Source organism: Theropithecus gelada, chromosome 7a, assembly GCF_003255815.1.
Source record: "Theropithecus gelada isolate Dixy chromosome 7a, Tgel_1.0, whole genome shotgun sequence".
Taxonomy (NCBI): Eukaryota; Metazoa; Chordata; class Mammalia; order Primates; family Cercopithecidae; genus Theropithecus; species Theropithecus gelada.
The window spans coordinates 9,419,989-9,446,306 of NC_037674.1; the positions used below are offsets into that span (position 1 = coordinate 9,419,989).

The window sequence follows — 26,318 nt, forward strand, 5'->3', positions numbered from 1 at the left end:
TGTAAAGAAAAAACTGGTTTTATGACATGCAATACTACATTTTACATTTGAGTTTGAAATTCCTTAGATCTGGATCTTCCTAAAAGTGTAAGTTAGAACTAAAGCTTTCAAAGTCTTTTCCAAAATAGTATGCTTTTAGAAACATAATACATTTAGTATTTTAAAACAACTTTCTGAGTGTAGGGACTGCACCTTACCTTTGCACTTAACACTAACAAGCATATAGCAAGTAATCTGTTTATTATGGAGAGCCTCACTACCTCAACTTGTTGACATTTTATTACACACCAAGTATCTGGCAGCCCAATGCCTGTGTTTACCATCTAGAAACAAGGACTGCAATAAACAGAGAAATTTAGACATACTCTCAATCACACCTATCAACATCAGTTGGGACATGAAACTATTAATTCTCCAATAAAAGTTTTGGGAAACCTGAAATATTACTTTAGAGAGCTGTATTATCACAATGACTAACAAGAAAAGAGATTAGTCTAACTTGAAGAAAAAAAATTCCATAGATTGATCTTTAATTTTGAGGTTCTGTTTTTTTTTCCCTCATGCTCCCCGAGGCTCTGTTCTTTATATGCAACTTTAATATACAATTAAGTTGTAGTTGCTACTTACAACCTACTTGTTGAATGTTGAACCAAATATGTTTCTTTGTTATCTTTAACACTTGGCTTATAATGGTTGTGTTACAACTTACTCACATAACTGCTAATAAACATTACTGGAATGTACTGGAGGAAGCTTTCCCTGCTATAAAGTCAACTGTTGCTTTTTTCTTAAAAGAAAAGATGAAACAAATGACTAAGAGACAAAAATAACAGGCCAGGCGGGCATGCTGGCTCACACCTGTAATCCCAGCACTTTGGAAGGCCAAGGTGGGTGGACTGCCTGAGGTCAGGAGTCTGAGGCCAGCCTGGCTAACATGGTGAAACCCATCACTACTAAAAATACAAAATTTAGCTGAGTATGGTGGTGTGTGCCTATAGTCCTAGCTGCTCGGGAGGCTGAGGCAGGAGAATCGCTTGAACCCGGGAAGTGGAGGTTGCAGTGAGCTGAGATCGTGCCACTGCACTCTAGCCTGGGTGACAGAGCAAGATTCTGTCTCCAAAAAAAAAAAAAAAAAAGTAGCAGGCTTGAAATTCATGCCACGTGTGTTATGACAAATGTGAATGTGCCAGCTGCTACAAGCACATGGAAGCTGTGTATATCTTATAAATATATTTTAAAGTATTTGATTTCAAAGATATAATGCAGTTTCTCAAATATCACACTACTCAACAGTTGCATTAACGTTTCTAAAGAAGCACCAAGTTTCATGTCATTTAAACACAAAACTTATGAGTCCTTCCACATCAACTTATATTTTCAAAAACCTGTTAGGTCCCACTACCTAATATAGATACAGAAGAAAGTCATACTGTATTCACTTATTTCCAATTATAAAAGTCTATCATGTGTCTAAGCAAATCTTAAGATACACGACGTAATACTATTCTAAAACATTAGCTACTCTCTTGAAGATGACACCAAGCACATCAATCATTATAATTACTGTAGCTTTTATTAATTCTAAACTTGTCAATATTTATTTATTTATTTTGAGACGGAGTCTCGCTCTGTTGCCCAGGCTGGAGTGCAGTGGCCGGATCTCAGCTCACTGCAAGCTCCGCCTCCCGGGTTCACGCCATTCTCCTGCCTCAGCCTCCGGAGTAGCTGGGACTACAGGCGCCCACCACCACGCCCGGCTAATTTTTTGTATTTTTAGTAGAGACGGGGTTTCACCGTGTTAGCCAGGATCGTCTCGATCTCCGGACCTCGTGATCCGCCTGTCTCAGCCTCCCAAAGTGCTGGGATTACAGGCTTGAGCCACCGCTCCCGGCCAACTTGTCAATATTTAAATAACTGATGAAATTTAAGGAGAACTGTAGTTCGAATAGTTTGTCAAAGTATAATTTCTACACAGAAATCTTCAGAAACTTTCAAAGCTATCTTTTGCATTTCATATATTGGAGATTTGTAGAATACAGTCGTACTTATTAACTACAAAATGGAGCCTGACACAGCAGAAATGGCTGATTATGAGACCATGCCAACAACACGGTCCTAAATCAATACTATTGGATTTTCTTAAACGCCTAACACGTTAGGTTTCTTTTCATTGCTGTGTTTTGTTTGTTTGTTTGTTTCTTTGTTTGTTTGTTTTGAGATAGGGCCTTACTCTGTCGCACATCCTGAAGTGTAGTGACGCAATCTTGGCTCACTGCAACTTCCACCTCCCTGGTTCAAGTGATTCTGCTGCCTCAGCCTCCGGAGTAGCTGGGACTACAGGGGCCTGCCACCACGCCCGGCTAATTTTTGTATTTTTGGTAGAACTGGCGTTTCACCATGTTGGCCAGGCTGGTCTCAAACTCCTGACCTCAAGTGATTGGTCTGCCCTGGCCTCCCAAAGTGCTGGGATTACAGGTGTGAGCTGCCCCGCTCGTAACTAAACTTACGTGCAGTTATCTTTAAAAAAGTAATTTTATCATCACTTTAAAAAGCTCCTGAATGACAAAACCAAACAATCACAAAATATTTTAATTCAAAAAATTAGAAGAGCATTAATTTTCTGTTGATTTGCTTTGCTGTTTATTAACTTAGTAAGTTAAAAAAAATGGAAACTAGCCAGGCGTGCTGGCTCATGCCTGTAATCCCAACACTTTGGGAGGCCAAGGCGGGCAGATCACTAGGTCAGGAGATCAAGACCATTCCAGCTAACATGGTGAAACCCCGTCTCTACTAAAAAAATACAAAAAAAATTAGCTGGGCGTGGAGGCGGGTGCCTGTAGTTCCAGCTACTCTGGAGGCTGAGGCAGGAGAATGGCATGAACTCAGGAGGCTGAGCTTGCAGTGAGCCGAGATTGTGCTACCACACTCCAGCCTAGGTGACAGAGTGAGACTCCGTTAACAGAAAAAAAAAAAAAAAGGAAACTATGAATAATGTAGATAATAATTTTTTTTTTTTTTGGAAACGAAGTCTTGCTCTGTAGTTGAGGCTGGAGTGCAGTGGTACTACCTCGGCTCACTGCAACGTCTGCCTCAGCCTCCCGAGTAGCTGGGACCACAGGCGCCCGCCACCACGCCCAGCTAATCTTCTGTACTTTTAGTAGAGATGGAGTTTCACCATGTTAGCCAGGATGGTCTCACACTCCTGACCTTATGATCTGCCCACCTCAGCCTCCCAAAATGCTGGGATTACAGGCGTGAGCCACTGGGCCTGACTGCTAACTCTACCCTTGACTCCTGGAAAATGAGGTCCAATTCAAGTCCAGGCTCATTTCAGGTTTTGTGGATAAATGCAATAGAATAATTCTGGAAGCAAGTAATTCTGGTGATTCAGTGTATTCCAGGACTCCCATGACAACTCTTTCTTACCCTAGAAAATGCTTTGCGTTAACTCTCTGTACCTTTGGTGTAAATCTAGTGTCACAACTGTCCTGGGCAGGTCCAGGTCCAGGACATTTTTTTAGACAAATCTTGCTTTAAATCTAAATGAAAATACAGAATATACTGTAAAGCTTAGTAATCAACACTATCTGGGGAGTGAATCCTTATCTGGATTCCTGGCATCTCCCATCTGAAAACTTCTTAGTTCAGAGAGTAATAATTCTATATATAAAAGAAATTATAACAAGCTTTGCTATGAAAAATGTATTGTCAGCTATGAGGCTGCCCTTTCACGAATTTTTTTTTTTTTTTTTGAGACAGAGTCTCACCCCGTCGCTAGGCTGGAGTGCAGTGGTGTGATCTCAGCTCAGTGCAACCTCCACCTCTTGGGTTCAAGTGATTCAAGCCTCAGCCTCTCAAGTAGCTGGGACTACAGGTGCGTGCCACCATGGTCAGCTAATTTTTGTATTTAGTAGAGATGGGGTTTCACCATTTTGGCCAGGGTGGTCTTGATCTCTTGATCTCATGATCTGCCTGCCTCGGCCTCCCAAAGTGCTGGGATTACAGGTGTGAGCCACTGCGCCTTGGCCCCTTTTATGAAATTACTAGTACAGGGCAGCTATGTCTTTTGGTTTTTTATGACCAATTACTGTCTGTAAAATACTTTGGTATACATATTTTTTGTAGTTGTACTGAGATTTTATTGAAGTTTAATTTTAGGAGATACTCTTAAGTCAATGATTTGGCTCAGAGAAAATTGTAGTATCTACATGTTTTAAATATAGCATTGGAAAATGGACTCAGTATACTGGATATATGATATGCAGTACTTACTTTCCTTGTTATAGTTGGTGCTATTACTGAATCAATCAAGTAGATGAAAAATTAGAAACATACGGTGTTCAGGGAGGGATAGTTTTTTTTTTTTTGAGTAGGAATTTCGCTCTTGTTGCCCAGGCTGGAGTGCAATGGCGCTATCTCGGCTCACTGCAACCTCTGCCTCCTGGGTTCAAGTGATTCTCCTGCCTCAGCCTCCCACGTAGCTGGGATTACAGGCATGTGCCACCACGCCTGGCTAATTTTGTATTTTTAGTAGAGACAAGGTTTTTCCGTGTTGGTCAGGCTGGTCTCAAACTCCCGACCTCAGGTGATCTGCCTGCCTCAGCCTCCTAAAGTGCTGGGATTACAGGTGTGAGCCATTGCGGCTCTGTTATTTTATTCTGTTACAGAATAAAAAAGGGGGAGGTATAGTGTGTTGCAAAGTTTTTGACAATTTTTGTAGCTAGAAGTATTCGAAATTAAAGGAAAAAGAAAAACATAGAAGTAAATACCTACCAACGTATGTCCAGTAATACTATTTCCATCTATGGTAATCCAGAAAATGTCTATATTGAAAGATAAGAAGTAGTGTGTCCAAATACATCGCTCTAGTTGGGTCATTTTCTCCTAATTTAATTTTTTCTATTTAAATAAACAAAGGCAACTGCATTACCATCTTGTTCTTAAATAAGGTAACTGGAAATGACTGATGAAATTATTAACTTAAACCTTATTTTTTCAGAGTCCTTGACTAACTTAAGTAACTAAGCATTTAAATATGACTTCTATTATCAGCATTTAGTAGCTAATAATCATTACTCCAATTAGTTATCCATTAATATTAATTATATGAACAACTTGGCAAAATATAGAAATGTTCTAAGTTTGAGAAAACTACTGTTTCAAAGGTCAGAAACCTTGCTTTGAACCCACACAACCATGGTTAAGGTTAGGACATGACTTGTACTGAGTAAATTTAGAGGCATTAGGATTTAATTCCTCAGGAGCCCTTAAGAGTTCAATGCTGGTATCTGTGATTCCCCCAAATGGACAGAGATACTTACATCCCAATTCTCACATCTCAAGATTCATGTAAATAGTGCCAATTGCCTTTGGCAATCATTGCCAAATATTAATTTTAAAAGCCATCTAATGATACTTCCTAACTTTTAACCATTATTCTCATCATGATCACCCATTACAAAACTTATCTACTTTGTCCCAAGTAGAAGCAAATTATCTGATAACCCTCTATCACCTCAATAAACTACCTGCCCCTATACTTGCAAAGTTAGCCAAGTCAAGCACAGAAAACCTAAGACAGAAGAACCAAGAAGGCATAGAGACTTCGGGTAGTCCCTCCGTTCTGTATACTGCTTAGCAGCACAGCAACAAATTAGCAGCGACAGACAGTAATTGTCCTAATCTAGGTCAATACAACAGCCAAATCTTTGTAAACACTCTCTTTGGCTCTTCCTGGAGATCAACACTGTTCTAATGAAAATGCTGTAGCATGAAAGGGCTTAATAACAACAGAAGTGTTCAAAAATACTTACTTATCTAATATCATTTATCCAAGAATCTTAAAAATCACTTAATACTAATCAATTCAATAACTGAGAGGGGCAGGTATTAAGGAAACTGCAAAGGCCAAGAACAGAAATTAGGAGTATATACTACTCAATAATCTTTGTAAGCTAAAAACTCTGCTGACTTATATAGCTCTGAGTATGTAATATAAAGTATTATCTACATGCCTTCAAAAAACCTAAATTTAGGTGTGTTACCAATATAATACCTGTTCTTATATGTCATTTGTACTTACACTTAATTTTTCTGAAGTCTGATTTATTGAAGTTTGATTTTTGAAGATACAGTTTAGTCAATGATCTGACCCAGAGAAAAATATGAAAAATATCTGATGTAATATTACTTAATACTTTGAAACTAAACATTACACAGTATTTTAGATATCTTATTTTGAATCTATTATTTTAAATGTTAGATCAAAAGTCTACAGTATCACATATACCCATTATTTGAGTAATGTTTTCATTTGAGACGAAAGGTTTATGCTAAGCTATACATACCGTCTTCCTGAATTTGTGAGATGGATACCTGAAGGAAGGTGAAATCAATAGCTATAAAAATATTTTGTGTGTATGTAAAGTTAATGAACCTACAAAAGCATCAAACTCCTGTCCACAGCCTCTTTAGTACCATACTCCAACCAAGTTAACTGGTTCAAACTGTTACATAAGACAGTGATAACTACAGGAATAAGCACAAAGAAAGGTTATATTTTATCATGTTAAAGTTACACAGAGATAACAGGTTTACAATTCAAATTCCCATGTCCTGAAAACTGGCCTCTTAAATAACTCACCTTCTCAAATCACAGAAGTGCAATAATCTGAAATTATCCTAATCTAAAGACTTAAGGAAATAATTATTACAATTCATGTTCACTGTGAGGAATATCTAGCTATATAAAATATAGCTACACAAAACCAGAACTCAGTGAAACATAACTTTTTAAAGCAAGAAGTTTGCTTGTGATTCATATCAGTAGTCATTAAACGGGTAAATGCTAAAGGTTTACATTCAAGTGCTTGAAGGACTACTGCAGAGAAATTCAATTACTAAAAACCTTTGCTCAGATGGCTGTCAGGCATATCAAGGATGGGATGAAGTGTGAACCACCGGCAGTGGTATTCAACTCCAATCATCTTCAAGACAAGTAAGATTTAGAGCTGTTAAGACATTCCAGAATTTGGTTCACTGACACTAAAAATGGTATTTTAAAAAAAGACCTCATACAGTCTGCTAGCATATCATACTAACCATTAGAGGAGGTAGTGACACAAAGTGTTGGAATTTAAAATACAAGGTCAGCATTAACTGTAAACCACTCTAAATCACTGCATGTAACTCTTTAAAAAAACATATGTAGTGAAAAAGAATTAGAATTCATACAAAATCAGAATTTAAAAAAGCAAAAAATAGAAATATTTAGTCAATTTACTCAAATGAAGGAAGTTTAAATGATACAGGAATGAAAACTATTAGAAATCTATGTACAATAAAAAGTAAATATAAATTAGCCAAGTCCATGGACACTTCCAGTTAAACATTCATACGAAAACATATTCACCTTTTTCCTTAGATAGGGATAACACATACATACATGACATGATGATTCTGGCAAAAAATATCAGAGATACTAAAACTATTCTCAAGTTTTAAAAATGGTGCGGAGAGTGTTTCAAGAACATTCTACAAGAATGTAAACCCCTGATTTAATTCCATGATTTTATCATGCCAGAAGCATGGTTGGTTTTAGTTTTTTAAAACAGATATTGGTATCATAACATATTGGCTTATTAATAATTAAGGCATTTTACATACACAGTATCTCAGTGTGAACAAAAAATGTTTAATATTGATTTTTTCATGTTTTAAACTTTCAGTCTTTTCAACATAAGAAAATAGCTGCACACGTTTAAGTGTTTTGTTTTTTTTTTTAATAAAACACAATCTTAAAAAAGTTAATGATGATTGGTCTTGGTGGTTCCTAGTAATAAGTCCTGTCTTACTTTTTCACATAGTATAAATTATATTTTTATGCAGGATTGCATTAAAATCCAGTAGTTCTTAATGTTACCAAATAACCATATAACTCCCAAATGCAGCAAAGGTGAATAATCTTCATAGTGCACTTTCACCTCAATGAAACTGAAGCTGCTCCTTTTGGATATTTTTCCACTTCAATGTGAAGTAGATTGTTGGGATTTCATTAGTGGTTTCATTATGTGGCTTTTTAAAAGAAAAAATAGTTTTGATTTCTTCCACAGTTCACAGTTCTCAGACGAGACTTTTTTTTTGTAATTATACAGTTCAGGGATGTTTTGAAAAACCAAATGCTCTTTAGTAGATGAAATCTCTCAATGTAACTGTAATAAATAAGCATCTACATCCTTAGAAGATAAAACAAAAACATTTCATTAGACAGTACAGTAAATACACACAAAAACAAACCATTTTCTTTTCTTTTCTTGTTGCTTAATTTGCGTTAGTTTCCTTTTGTGGCCTTTTGAGGGTAAAAGATGTGTCTTGTTCAGTGCTTTTACCTGCAGTTGTTCAGCACAGGGCCTGGCACATAGTATGTGCTCAATAAATATTTGCTAAGTGCTAAATGAATGTGTTAGTTCCTATGCTCAAACAACTCTGCTTTCATAGCTAACATTCACAGAAATTCTATCAGTGCTGTTTACTATCAGTGCTATATTCACTTGAACCCAGCTTGACAACAGCCTCTTCTTCCAATTTCTTTTTTTTTTGAGACAGAATCTTGCTCTGTCATCAGGCTGGAGTGCAGTGGTGCGATCTCAGCTCTCTGTAACCTCCACCTCCAGGGTTCAAGTGATTCTCCTGCCTCAGCCTCCCGAGTATCTGGGACTACAGGCATGCACCACCACAACCGGCTAATTTTTTGTATTTTAGTAGAGATGGGGTTTCACTATGTTGGCCAGGATGGTCTCGATCCCCTGACCTCCTGATCTGCCTGCCTTGGCCTCCCACAGTGCTGGGATTACAGGCATGAGCCACCTTGCCCGGCCCTCTTCTTTCAATTTCTATACTCAAAAAATTACAAATTAATTTGATGGTTTAATTTTGTAATAAAGTCTCATCATAACTTAAGAAACTTCACATTGAACTTTTAATCACTCAATATTGTCCTCAATAATAAACGGTACCTTAAAGTCATATTCACAATAAAGCTTCTCCCTTTGCAAAAAACTGACTGTGGCCAAGTGTGGTGGTTCCCGCCTGTAATCCCATTACTTTGGGAGGTGGAGGTGGGTGGGTCACTTGAGGTCAGGAGTTCGAAATCAGCTTGGCCAACGTGGTGAAATCCTATCTCTACTAAAAATATAAAAATTAGCCAGGCATGTGTGTAATCCCAGCTACTCGGGAGGCTGAGGCAGGAGAATCACTTGAACCCAGGAGGCGGAGGTTGCAGTGAGCCGAGCTTTCGACAATGCACTCCAGCCTGGGTGACAGAGCAAGACTCTGTTTCAAAAAAAAAAAAAAATTATGATTGAAAGCAAATTTCAGTCATAAGGAACAATCATTTTTTAGTGCTATACAGAATGCAACACCCCTTTAGAGTAAGGTAATACTGGTCATGTATGCTCTAAAAACCTAAAACAACAACAAAAACCTCCTAGGAAATTGATTTGTTTATAAGATTTTCATCAATAAGAATTCTATAGGCCAGGCACGGTGGCTCACGCCTGTAATTCCAGCACTTTGGGAGGCCGAGGCGGGCAGATCATGAGGTCAAGAGATCGAGACCATCTTGGCTAACACGGTGAAATCCCGTCTCTACTAAAAATACAAAAAATTAGCCGGGCGTGGTGGTGGATGCCTGTAGTCCCAGCTACTCGGGAGGCTGAGGCAGGAGAATGGCGTGAACCCGGGAGGCGGAGTTTGCAGTGAGCCGAGATCATGCCACTGCACTCCAGCCTGGGCGACAGAGCAAGATTCCGTTTCAGAAAAAACCAAAACCAAAAAAACAGTTCTATAGAGTAAAATCCTATACGGTGGTAACAAACTTGGTTGATATATCATTTTGCTTCTATTTTTGAAGGTATCTGAGACCTTTTTTTTTTGGCGGGGCGGCCATGGTCTTCCATAGCAATGGCCAGAGTTCCCTTGTGGCTGTCACTTTGACAGGAGATAAGCTTCTGGTTGGTCACTGTTGGTATCACTCCCATTTGCTTTTCTTCCCTCAGCTAGATTCATTTCCTGAAAGCATCTGTCTCCTGTAAGATGTGAACTTATGATCTTGGAGTAGAAACCAGATTATCCCTCAAGGATACCTGGGTTTGCCCAAGCCTCTGTTTCCCTTAGCATTGTATTTATTTTTCCCCTGAATTCTAAGTAATTGTTTTGGCTATGAGAAAAATTTTGTAACTAGGTCCATGACATAAATACTCTTATTTAAAAATATATATACATTTCTAAATATATATTTATTTATCTAAATATATATTTAAATATATATTTATATATTTAGAAATATATATATAGAAATATATATATACTTAAAACCAAAGAATGCTTTTTATATTCCTGACTAATGCCCATTTATGATAGCAGTATGCCCAGTAATAGAGTAAAAGTATTTCTGAATTACAATTTTTTCTTCAATTATTTTTTAACTACCAATGTTTTTTCTTTTTTTTTGAGACGGAGTTTCACTCTGTTGCCCAAACTAGAGTACAATGGCTCGCAATCTCGGCTCACCACAACCTCCGCCTCCCGGGTTCAAGCGATTCTCCTGCCTCAGCCTCCCGAGTAGCTGGGATTATAGCCATGCGCCATCACACCCAGCTAATTTTTTACATTTTTAGTAGAAACGGGGTTTCACCAACCAGGCAGGTCTCAAACTCCTGACCTCAGGTGATCTGCTTGCCTTGGCCTCCCAAAGTGCTGGGATTATAGGCATAAACCACTGTGCTCGGCCTAACTACCAATGTTTTCTGGAGTTTAAATATTAAAATTCAAACTACCAATTTTAACTTTTTCCTTTAAGAGATAAATCAATAAAGACCAAAGTCAAATTCACTGTGATTTAAATAGTTTACCTTCTCAAAAAGCATAACATTAGCAAAAGTAAAAATTAATCTCCAAAACCATTTAATTGTGTTCCTTATCCCTTGTTTCCTGAGTTCCTCATCTTGTTTTCTGATGCTTTCCTTACTGGATTCTCAAAATTTTTTCAAATATTTTTCTCTGATTAAAACCCTCTGTAAATATCCTCTAGCACAGCATATCAGGGGCTGTACATGAAACATATTCAATGGCCAATTCCTGTGCTTGCTGCCAAGGTCACAGTTACACCCAGAGGACCTGAAGCATTTGCAAATATGAAATTGACTTTAGACATCAGAACAGTACCAAATTATTCTGCCTAGAGACTTGAAAAATTCATTAATAAATGTAAAATATTCTCATTTTCAATGTTTAATTTATAAGCTTAAATATAGATTACCTTAGCTATATTACCAGTATATCCTGGAACCAAAGTAAGATGGTTTTCCTGTTCCCATAATCCACTTAATTGTTGTTTTAAAATTTTTATATTTCTAAAACAAAAAAAAGGAAGAAAAATGAGAAAGCAAATATATTAAGATACAAACTTTCATCATAAATATGCATAATAAAAACCATTCTAAAATTTTTCAGGTATTTATCAGGAGAAAATGATGCTATTTGAAATAAAACATTCGGGAATGTGGAGAGAAATTTTTTAAAAAGTCAAATAACTTTTAGAATAATACACGTCAGTCATGAAAATTAAAGGTTTATTCACATAATACCCCCATATACTTCCAATTTAATTAATTCTTGGAAAAAACAAAAGATGTTTTGTCAATTCCAAAATTAATAAAATTTCGTACTTGATTTTGATTTAAGAAAAGAAAGAAAATACTTAGTTGTCAAAGCAGGTAAGAAAATGACCAGGCATTTGGAACATTTGGACATTGCTTGGGTGTGAAGTAGAAAATTTTGAGAGCCTATAAAAGAAATTGTGGACTCTTTTTTTTTTTTTTTTTTTGAGACTAGGGCTGGCTCTATCGCCCAGGCTGGAGTGCAGTGGTGCCATCTCGGCTCACTGCAACCTCCACCTCCTGGGCTCAAGCGATCCAACTGCCTCAGCCTGAGTAGCTGGGACTACAGGTGCACACCGCCATACCTGGCTAATTCTTGTATTTTTTGTAGAGACGGGGTTTCATCATGTTGCCCAGGCTGTCTCAAACTTGTGAGCTCAAGTGATTTGCCTGCCTTGGCCTCCCAAAGTGCTGGGATTACAGACAGGCATCAGCCACCGCGCCTGGCCCAAAATTATGGACTTTAAGGAAACTGTTGGGAGATATTTTTCTGTGGTTTCATGATAATCTGGCTGTACTCTAGTAGAATACCCACAATTTTCACATCAAGGCGGTAATAATATAGTTTTTAGAACTATAAACATCGACACCAGACTTTCAGGTTAATGTCTAGGCTAAAGGACCCTGCAGGGTGCCTCCATTCCTTATTCAACTATGGGCATCTCTTTTCCGTCCCTTACTCATATAACGAAGAGGAGGATTAAACTGCTATTGTGTTTTTCTTCTAAAATGAAGGGTAGGGTTGTGCCAGAAGAAGAGATACAGGGGGTTAGGAGGCTCTGGAATTCAACTTCCAGGTGTGGTTTTCACAAATGAACAGTCTCTTAAGTTAGTATCTCTCTGAATATGAAGAGAATAAATACCACACACTGATGAAAATGGGATAAAATTATTACCTAGTTTAATCAAGCTGCTTTCCTGAAGAAAATTTCAGCATGAGTTTATCTTTAAAGGTATACTCACCCATCACTTATAATTTCTGTTTTGGATGATAGTTCTGACCACCACCTTTTAATGACTGCTTGAAGCCAGTTTAAACCAACTATAACATATCTGAAATGACATTTTGTTACAAAATTCAAGTGTTTTCATCTAAGAATCCTTTTTATAAGAGATGATACTTTCCTTCCCAAAAAACACATACACACATTGGTCTCTTCCCTTTTAAAAAGTTGTTACCTTCATGATCTATTTCACAAAAGTATATTTCATGTAATTTGTTTAGAGATGCTTTTATAACTGTCCTTTAGTCATTTCATACTCTTTTCCTAATTGTACTATTAGCTTCTTGAAAACAGAAACCTTGTTATGTCTCATGGAGCCCAATCTACTACGTACTCACAAAGCACAAAATCAAGGATGTTGAAAAAGAAAAATGAATCAAGATTCAGATTAGCACTTACTCTTCAAATTTGCTTTTAAGTAGTGACTTTACTAGAGGCAACAAGTCTACACAGCAGCCAAGTGAGATATATTGTTTTTCTTCCTGTAAACTAAAATAAATACCAAGTTATAAAAATATGGATGGGCCATAATTTGACCTCCTTTAATCTTACTTTTTTTCTGAAAAATATTGTTTTTACCAATTGGTGAGCACAGGAAGGCAATCTACCACAACGCCAAGATCTTCTATCCTGAGAGTATAAAAAGAATAGCATTGCCTTAGAGAGCTGATTTCCTTATTTACTTTCATATTATGATTATTCACACTGCATTTGAGAAATTCATTCATTTAATAATGTCAGTATCTACAATGAGTCAGGTCTGTGGATACAGCAATGAAAAATGACACAGGGCTTGTATTCCAGTGTGTGAGCAAGTGTGGGGGTTGGGGGGTGGGGCAGAGACAGGTAATAAACAAATAACTAGACATAAGACATATAGAGCAAGTTGATGTAAGTGCTATGGAGAAAAATAAAACAGGAAAGGGAAATAGGGAGTGGAGTAATAGGTATTTTAAAATAAGGTGGTCAAAGAAGGCTTCCCTAAGGTAACATTTGAGAGACTTGAATACAATGAGGAAAGTAATGCTTCAAATTCCCACTCAAAAGGGATGTTTACTTTTTATTTTTATTAAAAAAATTTTTTTCAAGAAACGGGGTCTCATTCTGTTGTCCAGGCTGGAATGTAGTTGCATAATCACAGCTCACTACAACTCCTGGGTTCAAGCGATCCTCCCAAGTACCTGTGACCACAAGCACGCATCACTGTGCCTGGCTAATTATTTTTATTTTTTGTAGAGATGGAGTCTTGCTATGTTGCTCAGTCTCTCACTCCTGGGCTCAAGTGACTCTCTCACCTCAGCCTCCCCAAATGTTGGGATATAGGCAAGAACTGCCACACCTGGCCTCAAAAGGGATTTTTAGAAGGTTAGTTTTCCCATATTGTTATCTCTTAGTTTTACAGGTAAGAATGGCAGTCAGAAAAGGTAACAGGTTTGTTCAATCTGATAAAACACTGTTTTCTGTATTTTGGTTACTCTTAGATGGGTGACGAATGTAATGTAAGCCACACTGTCTCTACTGAAGCTACATATAGGCAGTTTAGAATAATGAAGAAGGTTCACTTGAGCTCAGGAGTTTGAGACCAGCCTGGGAAACATGATACCTCATGTCTTCCAAAAAGTTTTTAAAAAATTAGCCAGGTGTGCTGATGTGCGCCTGTACTCAGCTACTCGGGAAGCTGAGGTGGGAGGGCTGCTTGAGCCCAGCAGGTTGAGGCTGCAGTGAGCCATGATTGTACTACTGCACTCCAACCTGGATGACAAAGCAAGACCTTGTCTCAGAAAAAAAGTGATTGAACAAAGAGGATAAAACATCACACTTACCTCAACAAATAAGCTACAAGTTCACTTATACTTCTCTTTCTCCAGAAAGTTAAAGCTACATTCAATCTCATATTCCTGCTGAACAAAACTTGGGCCATTGTTTCATGGTCCTGAGAAACCTGAAAGGCAATAATCCGATTTGTTAAAAAGCATACTGAAACAGGGTATGAAACTATTGTTTTATTAAATCGTTCTGGTAGATATAGTTAAATATTATGCAAAGGTAACTCCTTTTACTGGCCCACTAAAGGGAATACTGCAGTTGACCATAGTAAACAAATGATCTGAACAAATTTAAGACCCGTTTATACTTTTTACTAGCTACCGTTTTTCTTTTAAAACCCAATAATTTATAAAATTATTTTTAGCTGACCTATAAACTAGGACTTAATTTATAACATGGATAAAAGAAAAATGTAAACATATAGGCTAGTCATTACCAAATGAATGGCATGAGAATCACAAAAACTCAGTTTTTGACAAGTGTTGTAGTATCATTTAAATTTATCTATTTATTGTTAGGTAATGAAGTGTCATTTTCCTGTTCTAATGTGTTTAACACAGAACTATGTAAGATAAAAAGTAAATACTCTCTACCTGCCCACAAAAACATCCAATATCCCTCTGCAGAAATAATCAGTTAACAGACTGATATGTATCTTTCCTGACTATTTTCTAGACAAAGACAAACTAAGTACACATATAACCACTCTGAAAAAGTTATTATCTATATTGTTCAAAACCTTTTTTACCTATAATATATGAATATTTTTCAATGTCAAAACATAGATTAAGCTTGTTTTTGGAGACAGGGTCTTGCTCTGTTGCCCAGGCTGGAGTGCAGTGGTGTAATCTCAGCTCACTGCAGCCTCCACCTCCAGGCTCAAGTGATTCTCCTGCTTCAGCCTCCCTGAGTAGCTGGGATTATAGGCACCCACCACAACACTCAACTAATTTTTCTATTTTTAGTAGAGATGGGGTTTTGCCATGTTGGCCAAGCTAGTCTTGAACTCCTGACCTCACATGATCCGCCCACCTTGGCCTCCCAAGTGCTGGGATTACAGGCATGAGCCACTCCACCAGGCCCAACTTCACTTTTAAAGAACAACAGCATAGCCTGGCACAGTGCTGTGTGCCTACAGTCCTAGCTACTCGGGAAGCTGAGGTGGGAGAACCACTTGAGCTCAGGAGTTTGAGTCCAGCCTGGGAAAGACAGTGAGACAGTGAGACCTCATCTCTTAAAAACAACAACAACAACAAAAAACAGCAGCATATTCTCTAGTCTTTATATACCATAATTTATTTAGATTCTGGTTTTTACCTATCAAAACTATGCATCAGTGGACATCCTGATATATGTAAATATGTGCACTTGTACAGATATTTTGTTAAAATTAATTTTACAATTGGAACAGTTAGGTCAATGGTTATATGTATTTTAACTTGGCTAAGATGCTATGGTATCACTTTCAGATTTAGGTTTTTAGAGCAGGTACTGGCAATCAAGAAAACAGGTATGAAACAAGAATAAGCAATAAACCTGTTAGTTAAATGTAAGGTTTAGCGAAAAGTAGTGAAATTGAGAATGTAACGTTTTGGAGGTTCTTGAGAAACATGTCTCACTGTGGTAGTTTTAAAAATGCACAACTGAAACTTTTTAAAAAAACTTTTATACTGGCCAGGCACAGTGGCTCACACCTGTAATCCCAGCACTTTAGGATGGGGCTGAGGCACGTTGGTCGCTTCAGCTCAGTAGTTTGAGACCAACCTGCGGAGCATGGCAAAACCCTGTCTCTATAGGAAATATAAAAATTAGCTGGGTGTGGTGGCACATGCCTGTAGTCCCAGTTACTCTGGAGGGTGAGGTGGGAGGATTGCTTGAACATGGGAGGTGGAGGTTGCACTGAGCCAAGATTGTACCACTGCACCACAGCCTGGGTGACAGAGCAAGAGTCCCTGTTTCAAAACACAAAACAAAACAAACTTATTTTATGTTCAGGGACACATGTGCAGGTTATACAGGTAGTTTGCATGTTGTGGGGATTTGGTGTACAGATTATTTCGTCACACAGGTAGTAAGTGTAGTAACTGATAGGTAGGTTTTTGATCCTCACTCTCTTCTCACCCTCCACCCTAAGGTAGGCCTCATGTCTGTTGTTCCCATCTTTGTGTCCATATGCACTAGTGCAGGGTTTAGCTTCCACTCCAACTGAGAACATGAAGTATTTGGCTTTCCGTTCCTGTATTAGTTTGCTTAGGATAATGGCCTCCAGGTTCACCTGTGTGACTGCAAATGATATGATCTCGTTCTTTTTACGGCTGCATAGTATTCCATGGTGTATATGCACCACATTTTCTTTTTCCAGTCTATCACTGATGGGCATTTCCATTGATTCCATGTCTTTGCTACTGTGAATAGTGCTGCGATGAACATACGCATACATGTGTCTTTATGGTAGAATGTTTTATATTCCTTTGGGTATATATCCAATAATGAGATTGTTTTCAGTTCTTTGAAAAATTGTCACACTGCTTTCACAATGGCTGAAACTAAATTACATTGTCACCAGCAGTGTATAAGTGTTCCCTTTTTTCTACAACCTTGCCAGAATCTGTTATTTTCTGACTTTTTAATTATAGCCATTCTAACTGGTATGAGATATCTTGTGGTTTCAATTTGCATTTCTCTAATGATTAGTGATTTTAGGTTTAGCATTTAGGCTGAGCATTTTTTCATATGCTTGTCAGCTACATGTATGTCTTCCTTTGAAAAGTGTCTGTTGTGTCCTTTGTCCACTTTTTTTTTTTGAGACAGAATCTCACTCTGTAACCCAGGCTGGAGTGCAGTGACATGACCTTGGCTCACTGCAACCTCTGCCTCCCAGGTTCAAGCAATTCTTGAGCATCAGCCTCCCAAGTAGCTGGCATTATAGGTGTGCACCACCACGCCTAGGTAATTTTTGTATTTTTGGTAGAGATGGGGTTTTGCCACGTTGGCCAGGCTGGTCTTGAACTCCTGACCTCAAGTGATCCACCTACCTTGGCCTCCCAAAGTGTGCCACCATGCCCAGCTAATTTTTGTATTTCTAGTAGAGATGGGGTTTTGCCATGTTGGCCAGGTCCAGTTGTAGAATATTTCTATCACTCTCAAAAACGCTTTTGAGTCTGTTAAAACAACCAGTTTTGCTTGAGCCAGAAGAGCAGCAAACCACAGCAGGTTTGCCTGAACTATGCTTTAACTAGGCAATTTCGAGAGCCCAGCTAAATGTGTCTGGATAACTGGCTTCGGTGGTCCACTTTTTTTTTTTTTTTTTGAGACGGAGTCATGCTCTCTTGCCTAGGCTGGAGTGCAATGGCACGATCATGGCTCACTGCAACCTCTGCCTCCCAGGTTCAAGTGAGTCTTTTGCCTCAGCCTCCCGAGCAGCTGGGATTACAGGTACCCACCATCATGCCCAGCTAATTTTTGTACTTTTGTAAAGACAGGGTTTCACCATGTTGGCCAGGCTGGTCTGGAACTCGTGACCTCAGGTGATCTGCCTGCAGATGTTGTCCTTCTTTTTATTTTTATTTTTTCTGAGACGGAGTCGCTCTGTTGCCCAGGCTGGAGTGCAATGGTGCGATCTCAACTCACTGCAACCTCCAACTCCGGGTTCAAGCGATTCTCCTGTCTCAGCCTCCTTCTGAGTAGCTGGGATCACAGGCACCTGCCACCACACCCAGCTAATTTTTGTATTTTTAGTAGAGATGGGGTTTCACCATGTTGGCCATGCTGGTCTCAAACTCCTAACCTCGTGATCCACCCACCTCGGCCTCCCAAAGTGCTGGGATTACAGGTGTGAGCCACTGTGTCTGGCCTAGTGCTCCACTTTTTTAGCCAAGATTTCTCCTTTTCCCTTCCTTTAAATATCTCCTGGCTAACTTGTCATTCTGGATAGTTTTAGCAGCCTGTTAAGCATTTCATCCCATCTTAGAGAAATGGAATAAATTATTAATTCAAATTTGGCTAATCTAGAAAATTGTCTCAGGGAGTTACTATGACTCAAATAAGTCTACATTCAATAGGTGGCAAATTATTCTGCTAGTGGAATATGGCAAAGAAAAAAATCAAGATTATTACAGGAACAAAGTTAAACTAGACATGACTTAGAGAAAAGACTTACCTCAGAAAAAAACCCACTATATTTTGATGATGGGCTTTCTGTCTGTGAAGAACCAGAATCACTGGAGTTAACCAAATACGTTCGACTATCATGGTGTAATTTTTCAGGCAGGTGGCTTGCACAAGCCAGTTCGTTTTCTTTATTTGCCATGTCACAGCCCCCACTTCCAGGGGACTGTTTTTTTCTGTAACAAGGATTTGGAAAGGGATGATGAACTTTCTTTCTGCGATAGATCACTTTACGAAGTTTATCTGGGCTTTTCAAAGTTTGTCCAACTGTTCTGTAAAAAGAATTTATTTTCTTAAATGAAAAAGAACAATATGAAATCCTTTAAAAGTTTTAAACAGAGAATTAATAGGCTATAGTTTGTGATTGTAATCCACTAAAATTCGAAGTAGAATTTTAAAAATCTTAATTCTGAGTTGAAGAGGAAAGTAAAAAGGAAATTACAAATTATCTGGAAGACAATGTAAAGGATGACATTTTATACCAAATAAAAATGAAGACAGACATAATAACTAGAATGCTTTTAAAAATGAAATATTAAAGGCCATTCTGGGAGTAAGAAAATCACAACATTTTCTAGAAACCTAATCTTTTCCTAACAAAGTAGCAAATAAGATTGCAAGTTTGTATATTTTAAAGTTCAAGCTGAAGTATATTAATTTATTTGAGTAAGACAGAACACAATAGAGCAAGCCTCATGGTTTAATATAGTGGTTCTCAAATGTTTTAGTGTCAGGATGCTTTGCCCCCTTAAAAATTATTAATGACTCAAAATAATCTTTTTTTTTTTTTTTTGAGACAGAGCCTTGCTCTGTCACCAGGCTGGTGTGCAGTGAAGTGATCTCGGCTCACTGCAACCTCTGCCTCCCAGGTTCAAGTGATTCTCTTGCCTCAGCCTCCTGAGTAGCTGGGACTACAGGCGCGTGCCACCACGTCCAACTAATTTTTGTATTTTTAGTACAGACAGGGTTTCACCACGTTGGCAAGGATGATCTCAATCTCTTGACCTTGTGATCCACCCGCCTTGACCTCCCAAAGTGCTGGGAATACAGGCGTGAGCCACCATGCCCGGCCAAAATAATTTTTTATGTGAATAATATCTGTTGATATTTACTGTGTAAAAACTAAAACAAAATTTAAAAACATTTGTTAATTCATTCAAACGACAGACTGTTGTTTGGTACTGTTTTACATTTTTATATATCTCTAATATCTGATTTAACAAAAGACAGCTGGGTTCTCATTTCTGCTTCTCCATTCAGTCTATTGTGATATCAAATGGCATACAGCTTCTTGAAAAATTATATTGTGCCCTCAAAAAAGAGAATGAAAATGAAGACAGTCAATGTCTTAGCATTGCTATAGAAGTAATTCTGACTTCACAAATTCCATGAATGGTCTTTAGGGACCCCCAGGTCCTCAAATCACACTTTGAAAACCAGTGGTTTTGTAGAAAGTGCCTTTAGAAGTTAGGCAGATCAGAGAATGAATGTCATTCTTACCACTTTTCTAGGTATATGATTCTGAACAAATCACTTAACTTCTCTGATCTTAAGTTTTCTCATCAGCTGTTAGGGGTAATGTTATCTATAGAGTAGGACCGTTGTAAGGAGCAGAGACAATATTGATGTGTTTATTAGTGCAGATACTGGCACAAAGGAGCTGTCTGACAATAAGTTAATTATTATGATGACAAAAGAGAATGCTTATTTTTTCCCTTAATGTCATCCTTACCCAGCTTCCATATTTGTTGTTTACCACAAACTTTAAAGAAACTCTTACCTATTTATATAAGCAGCCAACTGTTTTGGAGATTTCTTAACCTGAAAAATGAAAGTAGATAGTTGATGTTAGAAACAAATGCTCGGTGCTGCAAAGAATCATCAGCGCTCCAGCAAAAAGCTTTCTCAGTAAGGCAATTTACTTTTGCAGAAGGGTGCCACTCGCGCCTGAAGTGGTCACAAGAGTACACTGGACAAGGGAGGAGAAGGGGTTCTTATCCCTAATGCAGTTAGTCCCTACTGCTGTGTCATTTCCCTATTGGCTAGGGTTGGACAGCACAGTCTAAACTAATTCCGATAGGCTCTTTGGGTACGAGCCGGAGTGGCGGGGTGAGCAGTTTTGGCGGGAAGGATGGTTACAGAGCAGGTGACTAAGGATGACTAAGGACAGAGCAGGTGACTAAGGATGACCTAGGACTCTAAATATGTGAGTATAAAGGGTAGACGGGGGTTGTTTACTAAAACTAAGGGCAAGGAGGTGTAAAGATCAAGGAAGTTAAACTTTAAAATGGAGAACAAAATATAAGGAAGCTGAACATACTGACATACTGGTTCCCAGAGGAACTCAGAACTCATTGTACTTAACAATTTCCCCCTTTTGAATTTTATAGGTCTCCTCTTCAAACTTCTTTAACATGTCTTGGCTTAGGTGTTCTGCTTGGTTTTCTAAAAGAAAGAGCTTATCAGAATACGGTGGAGGGGAACTGACAGAAGTTTTAGTAAGGGCTGTTTCTATATGTCTTTGGACTAGCCTGCGGATGCAAGATATGATGCAGCATCCAACAACGATAAGTACTACTGCTACAATCGCAAGGGAAGTAAGGATGGAGGCTATGATCCCTTTCCATTTATCAAACCATTTTTCTAGCCACCCTGTGAAGGGGTCATTTACTCCTGAGTTTTTTGCTAACTCATTGGACAGAGCAGTTAGACCTTGCGATGCCTTTGTTATACTTTCATCAGGGGCGGTATTGTTTGGGATGAAGGTACAACATTGAGTTTTAATCATGATTCAAACTTCCCCTTTTTCTGCTAATATCAAGTTTAAGGTCATTCTATTTTCCCAAGCCATCTGGCTAGTAGGCCCTAATTGCTCAGCTATTCCTTTAACAGCATATCTAGTATAGTTAATAAACTGCTGTTGGTTGTAATAGGTGTAATATATCTAATCTACATTTTTATTAATTGTCACCTACCAAAATATTGACTCAAATCCAGCAGCTATTTGATCTCAGGTCTTAAATTTATTTGGTACTCCTCATGGGACTCCAATTGCATCTAAATAAATGTGGGAGTTGAAAGACCCATAACGGGCTTCCCTTGCTTTATGACATTGTGATTTTTTAGTTTCTCTGGTTGATAAAATGCCAGGGTGAAAGGGATAGTCAATTGGACTAGGGCACAAGTGACACTCGTTACTTGGCAGAGTGTCCAGCAAAGGTCTACCACAATATCACCATACATCTGCTCAGGGGCGTATAAGGGCTGACTGGTTGGTGAGCTCTTGGAAAGTCTTAAGCTCACTGCAACCTTTTAGGTCTCTAAGGGATGCTAAGTTTCCTCTTTGTCATGAGAGACACAAAGTGAACTCAGTGTTGGGAGACGGAAGCTGGATGGCCCTCGGCTGACCTGCAGGGTGTTGAACTTCGGGATATAACAGAGAAAGAGCTTGGCATGACTTGTTACCCCAGGCTGTGGAATCCTGGAAAAGAGCTACCATAGAGCCCATGCCCGGTTGACTGGAGGACCATCGTAGTGGAAAGGGGACAGTCTAGGCCTCTGGCCTGCTGTGTGCACAAGCATACCAATTGCTTTTGTTTAAAGTGTGGATGAAATATTTAATCTATTCCAACCAGGCATTTGCATTTTGATATCCTGTCTCAATTGCCAAAGTTTGTTTTAGGTCTTTGACTTCTACAATAGCTACCTTGGTCTTGTCATTAGATGGAGGAAGAACAATAGTTTTGTTGTGGGAGGTTCTGGAAGAAGGCTTAGGGGAAGGTGTAGGTGGTGGGGGAGCAATGAAGAGTATTTCAAAGGATTTGGGTCTGCTCCTGAAACCTCAGCCTCCATATATAAAACCGGCTTAAAGAAGGGAACTGGCTTAGAGAAGGGGAAGAACTTAAGAGGTTTGAGATAATAGCCTGTACTGGATTGCATTGGTTTAGTTGACAGTTAGCGGAAGCTGTTCCTTTAGTAAAATGAATGTATGGCTTTAGGAAATTACAACTACTGGTTGGGGCAGTCTATTCTTGCTCTTTAGTGGTCCACAGAATGTTGGATCAACTATGGCATAAAAGCTTTGTATTGGGAGGGCAAGACTCTCAGTTTATACTGGAATCTTCGTCCAACTCTTCCCAAACTAACTTATCCCAGTTAACAGAATTCCAGTCTGAGAAGAGCTGGGAAGGACAAAGATACTTTTCCAAAGTGGAGAGTTGCCTCTGGTTTGACACATCTCCACAGGGCATCACAAGGCAAGCATCAAAGGTAATAGTTTGGGGTGAACTTGACCTAGTTACATTAATAACAAGGGGACTAGCAATAGATGGGAAAAAGAAAGAGATGCAACATAACAGGATCAAACCCATTTTAGCTTTAGCTTGTTTGGAGTTAGCCCTAGAATAGCTGTCCATGATTTTGGAGGAGGTGGTGCTCTTTTGACCTGGGTGTGATGAGTCCATCCTATTTCTGCTGTTTTAACTGTGTTCTCAATGGTTAGAAGCACTAGGCAGGGTCCTTCCTAAGCTGGTTCGAGTTTTCTTTCCCTCCAACTTTTGACGAGGTTGTGGTCCCTAGGCTGATGTTGGTGTACTGGAAACTCTCGGGGTGGTGCCTGTGCTAAAAGACCTTTAGTTCTGAGGCAAGACAAAGTGGAAGATAAACCAAGGACATAATTTCTGAGAAACTGATCTTTTGTTTCGAACTTGGGAATGTCAGCAGTGGAGTGCGAATAGAGCAACTTATACAACATTTCATAAGGGGATAAGCCGACATCTCTCCGAGGAGTAGTTCGGATTCTCAACAGGGCAATGGGAAGGCATCTAGTCCATGGCAACCAAGTCTCTAAGACTAAAATTTGCTTAAGTGGCTTCTTAGAGTTTGGTTCATTTTTTTTTTCCCACTCTTCCTGATGAAGGTGGGTGCCAGGGAGTATGATTTCCCATGTTATATCCAGTACCTGGGCTAATTTCTTAATGACATGTGCAGTGAAACGAGTCCCATTATCTGAATCAATGTTTCCTATTAATCCAAACCTGGGTGTAATATTTTCAACTAATGTTTTGACTACATTATTAGCAGTTGCACTTGAAAGGAAATAGCTTCTACCCAATGAGTAAGGTGATCTACTATTACTAGTAAATACTTTAGACAACCAATTGGGGGCATCTTGGTGTAATCAGCTTGGATACTTTGGAACAGTCTTAATTCCGGATACCTTCCCCTAAGAGGTGGTTTTCTGAGGGTCTGCTTATTAGTCTTCCTACATACTAGGCAACTATCTGTAACCTGTCATGCCAAAGCGTAAATTCCTACACATCCATAAACCCAAAGGACTGTATCACACATAGCTTGAGGCCCCCAGTGAGTCTCTTGATGCAGATGAGAGAGGTCTTCTCTCATGAGGGGATTGGATAACATTTTTCTTTGGTCTGGTAACACCCATTTCCCTTCTGAATTTTCTTTGGCCCCTCATTTTATGAATTTCTCTTTTTCAGTGGGAAAGAAGATGGGAACTGCAGTTGGGGGAAGAAGGCAAGGGGTTAAGTGAACAACAGGCATTTCAGAGGAAACGGCACCTTATTTGGCGATTTGATGTGCAAGGCTGTTCCCTGGCTTTCAAAAGAGATTCTCTCTTCTATGTCCTGGGATATGGACAACAGCTATTTCTTCTGGCAACTGGAGGTTATCTAATATTTGAGTGATTAATTCCTTGTGGACCAGGTCTTGGCCTTTGAAGACCTCGTTCAGTCTAATTTTTTTTGTTTCAAAGGTGTGAGCTACCCAGAAGGCATGTTTGGAATCAGTATAAATGGTCCTTTCTTAGCTCTGCAGGTGCTTTAAGGCTTGATTTAATGCAAACAATTCACATGTTTGGGCAGACCAATTACTGGGTGGTATTCCTGACTCTACTTCTGCAAGGAGTTCCCCATCGACTACCGAGTACCCATTATGTCTTTTTCCTTCAATTACCCAGGAAGAGCCGTCTATAAATAAGTGCCGCCCCGTTTGAAAGGGGTCTCTCTTAAATCGTGTCTGACTTTAGAACGGTAACCAATTAAATCTAAACACTCACGCTCAGGTCTCTTTAAATTTGGATTCTCAGTCAGGAAACCTGCTGGGTTAAGTGAATTACCAGTGGTTAGTGTTAAATTATCTCTAACAGGATATCTTCGTATTTTAAAATTCTTCAGTCAATAAGCCACCTTTCTGCCTTCTGATTAAGGATATTTTTGACTTGGTGAGGTGTACTGACAATGAGGTTCCTTCTAAAAGTTAATTTTCTGGTTTTTTTTTTTCTGTTAATAGGGCTGTTGCTGCTACAGATTAAATACATTTAGGCACCCTCAGATTACAGGGTCAAGAATTTTTGACAAAAAGGCTATGGGCTGCTGGTGGCCCCCGTGTTTTTAAGTAAGTAGTCCTAAGGCTACTCTTTTGTTTACATTGACAAAGAGATGAAAAGGCAGTTCTAGGGGAAGGTAAAGCTAGGACGGGGACAGTTACTAGTAACAACAGGGTGGGTGGTTTGGACTATCTAATTAATAGCTCTGAGGTCTTACACTAACTGGTATGACCTGTCTGGCTTCTTTACAGGCAGTATTGGAGTGTTATACAGGGAGACATACAGGGTTCAAGAAGCTCATCACAGAGAAGACCTTCAATCATAGGTTTTCAATTTACCCTGGCTTTTAAAGTAATAGGGTGTTGCTTTCTCTTTACTATTACCCTAGGGTTTTTAAAATTTAACATCAATCAGAGGAATCTGTAACCTTCCTTGACTCCTGTCTTTTGACCATACCTTGGGATGAATGTGTTCTTTGTCTGAGGTGTAGAGCAAGTTTAGGAAGGGGAAGAATGTTCCGATTGATTTGGAGGCCTAAGCCTAATTTTAGCATTAAATCTCTTAATAGATTTGTCCCTGCATCCGGAATTAATAAATTTGATGCTAGCTGATCAGTTTTTATATTTCACTTCTGTCTCCTCTAAGAGTTTTGCTCTAAACCCTTCTCCTTTTACCCTTGAGATAAAAAGTTCTTCTTGTGAACAAGTTACACTAGATGGAAGATAAACTGAGGAGCGAGCTGCTCCTGAGTTGATTAAAAAGGTAATAAACTCAAGTTTAGGTCCCACTTCTAAATTTATCAAGGGCTCTTGGTAGGACTCAAAAAAATATACAGTCCCTGACTTCCCTAGTCTTCCTCAAAAGCTCTAAGTGGATGACTTTTTCTTCCTTTTCTCATTTGGGACATTTTCTTTTAAAGTGACCTGATTTTCCACATTTGAAACATTCGTTCCGTCCTTTTTTCTTTTCTACCTTTGAGCCTTCTGGCTTTACTCTTTTGTACCCTTCATATTGCCTGGGGAGTGGGGGTCTAGGTTCCTTACAGGTTCTGCCCCCTGGGTACTTTGTTGTATGGTGGACAGCAGAATTTTGCCTTCTTTTTTCTTCATCTCTTCTTACATATACTTTTTGGGGTTCTCTTAGAAGCTCTTCTAAAGATCTACCTTCCCAGTTCTCTCTCTTTTGTAATTTCTTGTTAATATCTGGCCAACTATTAGTTACAAAATGAAGCTTTAACATCCTTCATCTGCGGGGGCG

The 26,318-nt window shown here is 38.8% G+C and overlaps 1 protein-coding gene across 2 annotated transcripts in view; it reads right to left on the bottom strand.

Moving 5' to 3' along the window:
* Window positions 1-6,537: 6,537 nt before the first annotated feature.
* The window catches only part of KATNBL1 (katanin regulatory subunit B1 like 1), a 66,759-nt gene continuing 46,978 nt past the window's right edge, over window positions 6,538-26,318 (bottom strand). The window contains exons 3-10 of one of the 2 annotated variants that reach the window (XM_025390576.1): window positions 20,496-20,536; window positions 18,708-18,987; window positions 14,545-14,663; window positions 13,301-13,351; window positions 13,121-13,210; window positions 12,681-12,770; window positions 11,318-11,411; window positions 6,538-8,234 (exon numbers count right to left, since the gene is read on the bottom strand). In XM_025390576.1, the coding sequence (XP_025246361.1) occupies window positions 8,202-8,234; window positions 11,318-11,411; window positions 12,681-12,770; window positions 13,121-13,210; window positions 13,301-13,351; window positions 14,545-14,663; window positions 18,708-18,987; window positions 20,496-20,536 (798 nt within the window). In that variant the 3' untranslated portion in view covers window positions 6,538-8,201. Of the gene's footprint in view, window positions 8,235-11,317; window positions 11,412-12,676; window positions 12,771-13,120; window positions 13,211-13,300; window positions 13,352-14,544; window positions 14,664-18,707; window positions 18,988-20,495; window positions 20,537-26,318 lie in introns of those variants that run through there. The other variant, XM_025390577.1, reaches the window with a different exon arrangement.